This window comes from Aplysia californica, unplaced genomic scaffold (assembly GCF_000002075.1).
Source record: "Aplysia californica isolate F4 #8 unplaced genomic scaffold, AplCal3.0 scaffold00028, whole genome shotgun sequence".
NCBI classification, from domain to species: Eukaryota; Metazoa; Mollusca; class Gastropoda; order Aplysiida; family Aplysiidae; genus Aplysia; species Aplysia californica.
In genome coordinates this window covers 2179050-2191764 of record NW_004797298.1, presented here as the reverse complement: position 1 = coordinate 2191764, position 12715 = coordinate 2179050, and the positions used below count along the sequence as shown (strand labels likewise).

General features: G+C 44.1%; 1 protein-coding gene across 1 annotated transcript in view; it reads left to right on the top strand.

Moving 5' to 3' along the window:
• Positions 1–12715, top strand: part of LOC118479032 (snaclec coagulation factor IX/factor X-binding protein subunit A-like) — a 31010-nt gene that overhangs the window by 16160 nt on the left and 2135 nt on the right. Inside the window, exon 3 of the mRNA XM_035973598.1 lies at positions 572–760. Coding sequence (XP_035829491.1) covers positions 572–760 — 189 coding nt within the window. The remainder of the gene's footprint in view (positions 1–571; positions 761–12715) is intronic.

The window sequence follows — 12715 nt, the reverse complement described above, 5'->3', positions numbered from 1 at the left end:
TGCAGTAAGAACAACAGACACCATTGCTGCATCGAAAGACAGGTGGAAGTGGAGGTCCATGATCGCCCACGCCAGTCGGCAAGGCACTGGATGATGATGAAATGAAGAGCTCAGCCTACGTTACCGAAGTTGCGGCCATGAAAAGGAGGATGCCAAACATATGTTTGAATGTCCAGGAACAATGGCAATTCGAATGGAGGTGCCTCTAAGTATATTGACAATGGAGCCGAAAAGGAGCCTCGCTCTCGCTCGAAGATTTCTTCATGGAGTCCACCAGGCCCATTAAGGAAACAAAACAAAAAATCATCATCATCATCATCAGCATCGTCATCATCGCCATCATTATTATCATTATTATTATTATTATTATTATTATTATTATTATTATTATTATTATTATTATTATTATTGTTGTTGTTATTATTGTTATTGTTATGATCATCATTGCGTTTATTAACGTTATATTATTATTATTATTATTATTATTATTATTATTATTATTATTATTATTATTATTTGTGTTGCTATTGTTATTGTTGTTGTTATTATTGTTATCACTCTGTGGTTTCAGCGTCAGCGCAATGCCCCAGTGGCTGGACCCACTACTCCGGGAGAAACTCTTGCTTCAAAATATTTTCTACCGAAAAGAGCTTCAGTCGGGCTGCAGTATTTTGCAGACAATTGAAGGGCGGACCACAGAACAATACTAATGGACATCTAGCCCACATCTTTGACAAACAGACAGACGACTTTTTGAAACGTGAGTAGATCTCTATAGCGATGTTTACCTTTAGCTTTAGGAGCTGTCTATTTTTCTATCCTTTCCTTTGTCAGTTTGTTGAAACAAAATTCCATTCGGCGATTAACCCCATGCATCCATCCATCCATCCATCCATCCATCCATCCATCCATCCATCCATCCATCCATCCATCCATCCATCCATCCATCCATCCATCATGCAAAAGATTAATTTTTAAAATGCAAAAAGCGTTATTTACGCTTCTTTACATGTGTGTTTTTTCTTTATTATTTAATCATCCTTCCTGGGCGGTTGGCGGGTGCTCTGGTGTGGTTTGCTTTTTCTTTCCTATCAAACATCTATCGTCTTTATCTCCCCTTCTTCTTGTTTAAGTTTGTTACTCTCTTGTAACACCTCTAATCTTCTGGCGCTCAAATGACCTTATGCAGTTGCGAGTTCCGTAAAACCTCTATTAAAACTAACGAATAATCCTGCGACCTGCCCCCCCCCCCCCCCCACACACACCTTGGATAAAATAACGTAAAAACAAAAAAATCATTTTAAAAAAAATGTACCTATGTAATCTCCAACCCTTTTATCAAAGATTCTTTACTCTTTTCTTTTACGCTTTTCGCTTCCGTTTCTGTCTCTGTATTTATCTTTGCCTCTTTTTACGGCTTTTACAACGCTATTAGGTCATATACGTACCGAAGATTAGAGGTGTCCCTAGAGAGTAATTTACGAGTACATAGAAAAGATCCCTCAGAAATGCTCTTATACAGATACATGCCAACTATAATATTGTTAATGTCTTCAGCCTGGCACGCCAAAGCCCTCAACCATGTCAAGTCAAATACCTAGATTATACCTTCTTTAGCAAATTAAAAGTTATCAGCACAATAACACTCAACCATGTCAAGTCAAATACCTAGATTATACCTTCTTTAGCAAATTAAAAGTTATCAGCACAATAACACTCAACCATGTCAAGTCAAATACCTAGATTATACCTTCTTTAGCAAATTAAAAGTTATCAGCACAATAACACTCAACCATGTCAAGTCAAATACCTAGATTATACCTTCTTTAGCAAATTAAAAGTTATCAGCACAATAACACTCAACCATGTCAAGTCAAATACCTAGATTATACCTTCTTTAGCAAATTAAAAGTTATCAGCACAATAACACTCAACCATTCGACCAGGAAGAACAAATTGGGACACAAAAGTGGTTGACATCCGGGTGAGGTCCATCGCTTTTATGACATCTAACTGTAAGAGCTATAGTTTGTAAACACATAATGACTTCATGTATAACATGTATTTTGTTGTGTGCACGCGAACGCAGGGAACACAATTTAAGGCCGGATTATCAAGTTAATTTCTTGTGTGTGAGTGTATTGTGTGTTTTGTCAGGACTGACACTTTAAGGATAAAGAAAGTTCTGTCGTCGACAAACTTTTAGTTCAACAATGACCCAGATATAAAAGAACATTACACGTGCAGTTCATTCATCGACAATTAACTGACAGTTCAACCGACAGACGCTAGATCTGTGTCTTCGTTAAACTGACAGTTTGTCGACGAGAGAAGTTCCTTAGACGTGCAGTTTTTTTATCCTTAAAGTGTCAGTCACACAAAAAGAATTTAACTTGGTAATGTAGTATTAAATTGTGTTCCCAGCGTTATTTTTACTAATTTTTGGTCGCTGATAACGGAAATTTCATTTTTTATTTTTTTTTATTTTTATTTTTATTTTTTTTAGGGGGGCAAACATTTAGGAAAATGTTGGAACGCATTTTCAACTCCGCCCAAAATCAAAGAAGCCGCTTTCTCGTCGTCAGGCCTTCAGTTCGCCAGCCGAAAAATATCTGGTCTCACCCCCAGTGGGTCGGGGGGATATAAATAGACCCACTGCTTCGTCTGCAGAAGGTGCAACCCCCTCAAAGGCGAAGTGTCGCACACAGACCCAACCCTCTGGGATTCGTGTGCGACACTCACTTTGGTGTATCTTCCTCTTCTCCTTCCTTCTTTCTTTCTTCTTCTATCTTTTCTTCCACCGCTGACCTCAAGTGCAGTAAAAAGAGAGGTCACCCATCCCACAGAGTGGGCGCCTCGTTGACCATGAGGCGCGACCCGTGCGGAGGGAAACCGGGCACCTGGCGGTTGAAGTGAGATCAGTCAACGGACTGTCCCTCGCCAATACACCTCTTTGGCCCAGGTTTTCTTCTTAGACGGGAGGGTGGCACGGCCCATGCCACTCAATCGGTTGGGAGTTGAAACAACATGAAGCCCTGGGTCAATCTTGACGGGAGGGTTTTATGCACTCTCGTGGAGAGTATAGCTCCGGGGCAGCCCTGGCACAGCTCTGGTCATCCGAGCAATGTGTCCCCTTGTTGGGCTCGATGGCGGGCGGGGAGCCCCGGAGTTGAACCACCAAAAAACTCACATGGATTCCTCTACTACTACAAACCCTTCCCCAACTCCCAACGTTATAAAAAAAAGTCTCGGCTCGCGGAAGCGGGTGCGGCCGCCGAGCCGAGCAAACAAACTACTACTAAAGGAAAAAGGACCTTTACGACTGCCTCTGCCCTCCCCCCTCTCAGGGAGCTTCCGCGGCAGCCGTACTTGACCATCCGCAGCACCGATGCACAGAAAAAGGTCACTGATCTAAATGTATTCAAGATAGGAGATGCTCTAAGACAGGTTCTGGGATACCTTCCTACGAATGTCCAGAAACTGTCCTCTGGTGCTCTCCTCATCAAGTGTGCAACGGATAAAGAACTGGCCGGACTTGAAAAGATAACGACCTTCGGTGGTGTTCCTTGTGTTTCCGAGCGACACCAGAAATTTAACCAGTCGAAGGGCGTGGTCCGCAGCCATGAGCTGAAGGGCTGCTCCATCCAAGATATTGTGGATAACTGTGAGGGTGTGGTCGAAGCCCGCCCAATTACTATTCGGCGGGGGGAGTCCACGCTAGAAACGAACACAATAATTCTAACTTTTGATTCGTGCCGCCCTCCAGCCACCGTTCGGGCATCATACTTGGTCTTGGACGTGCGACCCTATGTGCCGAACCTTCTACGCTGCTTTCAGTGTCAGAAGTTTGGCCATAGTCAGTCGCGATGCCGACGTGCAGCCGTGTGTCCTCGCTGCGGCAAGACTGGGCATCCTGAAAAGGAATGCAAGGCTAGTCCTTGCTGCCCAAATTGCCAAGGCCAGCACACAGCCTTCAGCAAGGATTGCCCGACTTGGATTCAAGAACGCGCAATCCGAGAGTATAAAGGACGAAATGGCTGCTCTTTTCAAGAAGCCCGAAAAGCTGTCTGCCCGCCAGGTATGACCCCGGTCCCTGGCCGGTCATACGCAAGCGTACTCCGGCCAGTCACGAAGTCGACCAGTGCTTCCACTGTCGACCCCCCAGAACCCGCGGTCAACAAGAAACTTACTGCGAAACACAAAAAGGTTCCACCTAAAACTGTGGTACCCACCTTCCAGGTATCACTAACTAACCGCTTTGGGGTTCTTGGGGAGGATGGGGTGGACTCTACCTCCCCCCCTTCTCCCCCTCACCCCTCCTCTATTACTTCTTCTTCCTCCTCTTCTTCTTCTTCTTCTTCTTCTTCTTCTTCTTCTTCTTCTTCTTCTTCTTCTTCTTCTTCTTCTTCTTCTTCTTCTTAAAATCTTCTTCTTATTGGTCTTCTTGATCTTCATCTTCGTGTTCTTCGTGTTCTTCATGTTCTTCTTCTAATTCTTCTTCTTCCACCTCACCACCCATCTCTCTGATGGAGATTAAGGTACTCCCTCTCCCCTCTCCCCAGCTCCCTCTGTCTGCTCCACCTCCCCCTACCCCTCCATTCCCCCCACTACCAACGGAGGATGACATCTCCGACCCCCCTCCCCGGCCTGACCCAGGGAAGGGCGGAGTCTGTCACTCCTCCAAATCCCCCACTAGACCGCCGTCCAATCCAGGACGGCAACCTAGAAAACACTCTGCCTCCCCCGTAAGGAGAAGTCAGAGTGCTTCTTCGAAGCCGGAGCCTTTGAGCTCCAAATTAAAAAGTAAAAATTCATAATGGCGGTCCTGCAATGGAATGCCGGCGGAATCCGACCTTCCATTGCAGAATTGAAAAAAATTTACAGGCCACACTGTGCCCACGGGTGGCCTGTATTCGAGAAAAAAAATTCGCCCCGGCTTCAACCATAGACTTAAGAGGATTTACTGCGTACCATCACATTCACACGGAGAACCAGATTGCTTCCGGTGGTACCACCATTTACACCGACAACCACACACTCCACAGACAAGTACATCTTAAGACGACCCTCCAGGCTATTGCCGTACGGGTCACCCTGCACAGACCAATCACGATCTGCTCGGTTTACATCCCACCAAATTACCCCCTCAAAATAACCCAACTAAATGACTTAAAGTCTCAGCTCCCAAAATCCTTTATTTTACTAGGTGATTTCAATGCCCACAGCCCTCTTTGGGGAGACAAACCTATAGACCAGAAAGGTAAAATAATAGAAAACTTTTTATTTCAAAATAACATCTGTCTCTTAAACGATAAATCCCCAACTTACTGAAACAGAGCCACGTATGGCACTTCATCCCTTGACCTCACTTTTTGTACCCCTGACCTAGTCCCAGATCTTGAGTGGTCTGTGCTGGATGACCGTACGGACCATTTCCCAATTCTCTTAAAAAACAATAGCCTCCAAAACGACCCGATCCCAGAACGCTTCAACTTCAAAAAAGCAGACTGGGACGGGTTTGCCAATCAATGTTCCCAGATTCTTAATCCCAATTTCGACCACAACTAAAATAAATTCCACGAAAAGCTTTTAGAAATATGCCACAATCACATACCAAAAACAAAAACAAAACCCCGGAAGAACAAGATCTGGTTCTCTGAGGAATGTGAGGACGCAGTAAAGAAAAAGAAGGCAGCGTATCGAAAGGCCGTCAACAACACCACCATAGAAAACAAGATCAATTATTTAAAGGCTCGAGCTGTGGCACGTAGATGCCTCAGGGAGAGCAAAAGACAATCTTTCCAAAAATACATCTCCAAAATCAACAGCCAGACACCACTCAACCAAGTTTTCAAAATTGCTAAAAAATTCTTAGGTAGACGCATAGACACCATTCGGCACGTCCAGAGGCCGGATGGAACCACAGCTAAAACACAAGTAGACATCGCAAACACAATAGCTACATCTCTCGCCAAAAACTCATCCCAAGCAAACTACAACACCACTTTTCAAAACATCAAAATTAACAGAGAAAAAAATACACCTAAACTTCCACTCAAACAACACTGAAACCTACAACGCAGACTTCACAATAGACGAACTAACATCGTGCAACTCGGACCTGGGCGATACAGCCCCGGGACCGGATGACATCCACAAAAAGATCATTAGACACTTACCCTCAGAAACACTCACACTCCTACTACACATATACAACGACATGTGGCGGTCGCACTCCTTTCCGGAGTCTTGGCGTCTCGCCACTGTCATTCCAATACCCAAACCAAACAAAGACCACACACACCCATCCAATTACAGACGTATAGCTCTAACGAGCTGTCTCTGCAAACGATTGAAAAAATTATCCACAGGCGACTCGTGTGGTTTCTGGAAACGACGGGCTCGCTGAGCGGTCTCCAGTGCGGATTCAGGAAAACTCGATTCACTCAGGATCACCTGGTCCGCCTGGAGACCTTTATACGCGAGACGTTCGCTGAAAGAGGCCACATGATGGCCATCTTTTTTTTTTTGACCTAGAAAAAGCCTTCGACACAACCTGGAAGTACGGCATTCTTCGAGACCTGCACGCACTCGGCATACGCGGTCACCTCCCTGCCTTCATTGGCAACTTCCTGAAGAACCGTTCCTTCCACTTCCAGGTTCGTGTCGGATCCTCCCTTTCAGACCCCCACCAACAGGAGGAAGGAGTCCTCCAGGGGAGCATCCTTTCTCCTCTCCTATTTGAAATTAAAATAAATTCCATAGTGAAAACCCTCCAAAACAGCATAGACAGCTCGTTATACGTTGACGACTTTTTGATATGCTGCCGTTCCAAAAATCCTCATTTGAGATCTATGGAAAGGCAGCTGCAAACGCAGCTGCACAAACTTGAAACGTGGGCAAACAATAACGGTTTCAAGTTCTCCCCGTCAAAGACGGTTGCAGTACACTTCTGCCGAACAGGCAGACGTGTGCTGCAGCCGGATTTGACACTATACGGGGAATGGATTCCCGTCCAGGACCAAGCTCGTTTCCTCGGCGTCATTTTCGACAAAAAACTCACATTCATACCACACATCAAAGACCTTCGTGTGAGGTGCCAGAAAGCGTTAAACGCTTTGAAAATTCTATCGAATCCGGAGTGGGGCGGGGACTCAAAACACCTTCTCCACTTGTACATCTCCCTTGTCCGGTCCAGGCTTGACTACGGCTGTCAAGTCTACGGATCGGCAAAACCACACATCTTAAAAATGCTAGACCCAATACAGAACCAAGGACTCCGCCTCGCTCTGGGGGCTTTCCACACTTCTCCAGTGGAGAGCCTCCAGGCCGAGGACAACATACCACCACTCTCACTCAGACGCACACAACTCTCACTACAATACGCAGTTAAACAGAGCTCAACACTGGAAAATCCAGCGCATAGCAGCATTTTTAAAAGAAACCCAGAAACCATAAACAAATTCCAAAACAACGAAAAACTCATCAAACCCTTCGGCCTCAGAATCCTTGAGGACCTCAAGAACTTAACTTTGTCCAAACAAGACATCCAACAAATTCTTTTCCCCGACCTCCCTCTGTGGCACCTCAACAAGGCAAAAGTAGACTTACAGCTGACCACACACAACAAAGAAAGCACAAACACCAAAACTTTTTAAGCAGAATACAAAAAACTAATAGATAAATACCCCGGTGCGGAGCTCATCTTCACGGACGGCTCCAAAAAAGACAATGAAGTGGGCGCCGCAGCCCTACCTCCCAACAATACACACCAGAGGAGACTCCATCCTGAAGCCTCCATTTTCACTGCGGAGGCCACTGCCATTGACATGGCACTGGACTCTGTAGAAAATTCTCCTAACAAATCTTTCCTTATCCTTTCTGACTCTCTGTCTTGCATCACCTCACTCACAAACTACACACTCTTACACCCAAAAATAGTTAATTCATACACTATCCGAAACAGGAAAAAACATCATGTTCGCATGGATACCCAGCCATGTGGGCATCCGAGGAAACGAGCAGGTAGACGACCTGGCGAAGAAAGCTTCATCCCTTCTGCTGGGATCAACGACAAACACTCTCTCACAGACTGACTTTAGAAATAAAGTCAAAAAGTACACCCCCAGTCTGTGGGAGATCCACTGGGAAAACCAGAAAAATAATAAACTATATGAAATAAAACCCAAACTAGAACAGCGAAATCCTTCGGACCTCTCCAGAAGAGACGAAGTCATGTTTACTCGATTGCGCATCGGACACACGGCCCTGACCCACAAATACCTCCTACAGGGAGATGAGAAGCCGTTCTGTGTCGGATGCGACACAGATTTTACCATTAGACACATCTTAACCGAATGTCTAGACTTTGGAGAGATCCGAAGGAAATATTATAAATGCAAGAAATTGCTAGATATTTTTTCCGTCGTTGTTCCCATCAGCATTTAAAATTTTATAAAGGCCATTGGCCTTTATGGCAAGTTGTAAAATGAAAAATGAAAACGTACTATTTAAAATGTTTATTGTTACCTATAAGAGTTGTTTTAAATCACAAATATATTTACACTGAATGTTTATTGTTACCTTTAAGAGTTGTTTTAAATCACAAATATATTTACACTGAATTTTAATATTTTAACATTTTAACATTTTAGCATTTTACATTTTTTAAGTTAACCAATCGTGCTGTGAACTTTTGCGAAAGTAAACAACTTGTGTTTCGCGCGCTCATATGACCTTAGCAGTTGCAAGCGCCGTAAAACCCTATACTACTACTACATATCTGGTCTGGTGGCTGGACTGAGAACTCTTTGATATCGAGAGGATTGCTAGTTTCCACGCTCAGTTTCACCGGGAAGTTGACAGGATGCCGACCATCCTTTCGATATCCTACAGTTTGTCGATCAATGAACTGTACGTGTAAATGGGGCTACTGAAACCTACAACGCAGACTTCACATTAGGCGAACTAACATCGTGCATCTCAGATCTGAGCAATACGGCCCGGGTCCGGATGATCTCCACAACCAGATCATTAGACATTTACCCACAGAAACACTTACACCCCTACTAGACATAATATACAACGACATGTGGCGGTCGCACTCCTTTCCGGAGTCTTGGCGTCTCGCCACTGTCATTCCAATACCCAAACCTAACATAGACCACGCACACCCATCCAATAGTGCTAACGAGCTGTCTGTGCAAACTTATAGAAAACATGATTCACAGGTGACTTAAGTGGTTTCTGGAGACGACGGTCTCGCAGATCGGTCTCCATTGTGGATTCAGGAAAACTCGATCCACTCTGGATTACCTGGTCCGCCTGGAGACCTTTATACCCGAGACGTTTGCCGAAGGAAGCCACATGATCGCCATCTTTTTTTTACCTAGAAAAAGCCTTCGACACCACCTAGAAGTACGGCATTCTCAAAAAGCTGCACGCACTCGGCATACGCGGTCACCTCCCTGCCTTCATTGGCAATTTCCCGAAGAACCGTTCCTTCCAGGTTCGTGTTGGATCCTCCCTTTCAGACCCCCACCAACAGGAGGAAGGTGTTCCCCAGTGAAGCATCCTTTCTCCTCCCCTATTTGAAATTAAAATAGCTTCCACCGTCAAGACCCTCCAAATTAGCTCGTTATACGTTGACAACTTCCTGATATGCTGCCGTTCAAAAAGTCCTCAACTAAGATCTATGGAAAGGCAGCTGCAAACGCAGCTGCAAAACATAAGTGGGGAAATAATAACGGCTTCACGTTTTCCCCGTCAAAGACGGTTGCAGTGCACTTTTGTCGATCAGGCAGACGTATACTGTAACCGGATTTGACACTATACGGGGAATGGATTCCCATCCAGGACATGTTCGTTTCCTCAGCATTATATTTGACAAGGAACTCACATTCATTCCACACATAAAAGACATCCGTGTGATGTGCCGGAAAGCGTTAAACACATTCGGGGTGGGGCGGAGACTCAAAACACCTTCTCCACCTATACATTTCCCTTGTCCGATCCAGGCTTGACTACGTCTGTCAGGTCTATATGGATTGGCCAAACCCCACGTCCTAAAAACGCTAGACCCAGTACAAAACCAAGGACTCCGCCTCGCCGGGGGGAGGGGGGGGGGCTTTCCTCACTTCTCCAGTGGAGAGCCTCCAGGCCGAGCAAACATACTATCACTCACACTCAGACGCACACAACTCTCACTACAATACGCAATTAAACAAAGTGCAATACCAGAGAACCCAGCACACGACGGTTTTTTCAGAACAAACCTAGACATCATAAACAAATTGCAAAAAAAACCCGCAAAACTTATCAGACCCTTCAGCCTCAGAGTCCTGATCCGAGGACCTTAAAATCATACACTTTTCCAAACAAGACATCCGACAATTTCTTCTCCCCGAACTCCATCCGTGGTATCTCACAAAGTCAAAATTAAACATACAGTTGACAACAGACAACAAAGCAAGCACGAACACCAAAACCTTTAAAGCAGAATACAAAAAAAAAACTTACAGAAAAATGCCCCGTGCGGAGCTAATCTTCACAGATGGCTCTACACCGGACTCCGCTGTGGGCGCCGCTGCCCTATCCTCAAACAGTGCGCACCAGAGGAGACTCCATCCCGAAGCCTCCATTTTCTCTGCGGAGGCCACTTCCATTGACATGGCACTGGACTCCGTAGAAAAATCTCCTAACAAATCTTTCCTTTTCCTTTCTGACTCTCTTTCTTGTCTCACCTCACTTACAAACTACTGCACACTCTTACGCCCAAAAAATAGTTAGGTTACAACAACAAAAAATACACGCTTTAGCTGAAACCGGGAAAAGTATCGTGTTTGCATGGCGACCTAGCCATGTGGGCATCCGAGGAAACGAGCAAGTGGACCTCCTGGTGAAAGGATCCTTGTCCCTTCTGTTGGGATCAACGACGAACACTCTCCCACAGACTGACATTAAAAATAAAGTAAAAAACGACACCTCCAGTCTGTGGGAGACTCATTGGAAGGAACAAGAAAACAAAACACCACACCACATTTTAAAGTCCAAACTGGGTCCGCGAAAACCTTCGGGCTTCTCCAGAAGAGACGAAGTCGTGTTTACTCGACTACGTATTGGACACACGTCCCTGACACATTAAATACCTCCTTCAGGGGGAAAAGAAGCCGTTTTGAGTCGGATGCGACACAGATTTTACCATTAGACGCATCTTAACAGAATGTCTAGACTTTGGAGAGACCCAAGGAAATATTTTTGATGCAAAAAATTGCGAGATCTGTTTTCCGTCGTTGATCCCAACAGAATCCTTGATTTTATAAAGGCGATCGGACTTTATGGAAAATTGTAAATACATTCATATTTTGATTTTAAAGCAGATAACCATTTTTAGATTGTTATTTTACCTCAAATTTTAACATTTTTAAATCTGATAATTGACTCGAGCCTGAGCCAAGTCCTGCAGTGAATGTTGTGAATGAGGCCAACTTGTGTTTCGCGCGCTCATATGACCTTATGCAGTTGCGAGCGCCGTTAAACTCTTACTACTACTACTACTACTACTACTACTACTACTACTACTACTACTACTACTACTACTGCTGCTGCTGCTGCTGCTGCTGCTGCTGCTGCTGCTGCTGCTGCTGCTGCTGCTACTGCTACTGCTACTACTACTACTACTACTACTACTACTACTACTACTACTACTTAATGGGGCTTAAGAGACAGAGTTATAGCTTCCCCCCAACTCGGAGACGATGGTTACATCATATAGCTTCATAGTTTTCGCATTGTTGAATTTGAACTTTCCTATTCTGCATTTGAACTGTAAAAGACGAATTTGATTTCAGTGTTTACATTTTAAGCTCTCTTGTGATTACATTTTAGCTGCGATTTGCTTACGTTTTCCATTGTGTTGAATTTGAACTCTCTATATTGAATATTTGGACAATTTTGATATTTGAACCTTCTTCGCTGCTTTTGAAGTCTGTGTCATGACATGTGATCGGGAAAGATGTACAAGAACATATGTGTAGTCTTTCGGATACTTTTCTACGTGTAGGAATGTACTAAAAATTATCAAGAGTTCAATTTGACGATGTCTGTAAGAAACTAGTAGAGCAGTCTTTACCAGCACTTTTTTTTTCTTGTCTAACAGTGCTATAAATACTTCATGTTTTATGTTCTATCCTTCAAAGATCTACAAACTATCAATAATATCTATGAAAGCTATGGCAAACTGTTTACTAATTTTTCCTCTAGCAGACCACGCTTTTGACGTAATAAACAGCGGTGCGTGATGGCTTAGTACATTTTATCAGCGTTTAATTTAAGGGGATCGCAAAATATACCTAGCCAATTACTATCTTATTGCAACAATTGAAAATACCTTCTTCTTCTTTTGTGTGGGTTTCGAAGTGTACGTATGCTTTCTAAAGGAATGAAACAGTTTTTTTTTCTCTCCTAAAAAAATGTCAAGGCTTGTGACATTTTAACATCTGGCCAATGATACATTTTTTAAAAAGGAATAAGGAGGTGGTACACACTCCCTCTCCCAAACACTACACAAAAAATGACGCTCCTCCAAACAATATACAAAACATGACACCCTCCCCCTCCTCCAAGCAATATACAAAAAATGATACCCTCCCCCTCCTCCAAGCAATATAAAAAATGACCCCCTCCCCCTCCTCCAAGCAATATACAAAAAGTGGCA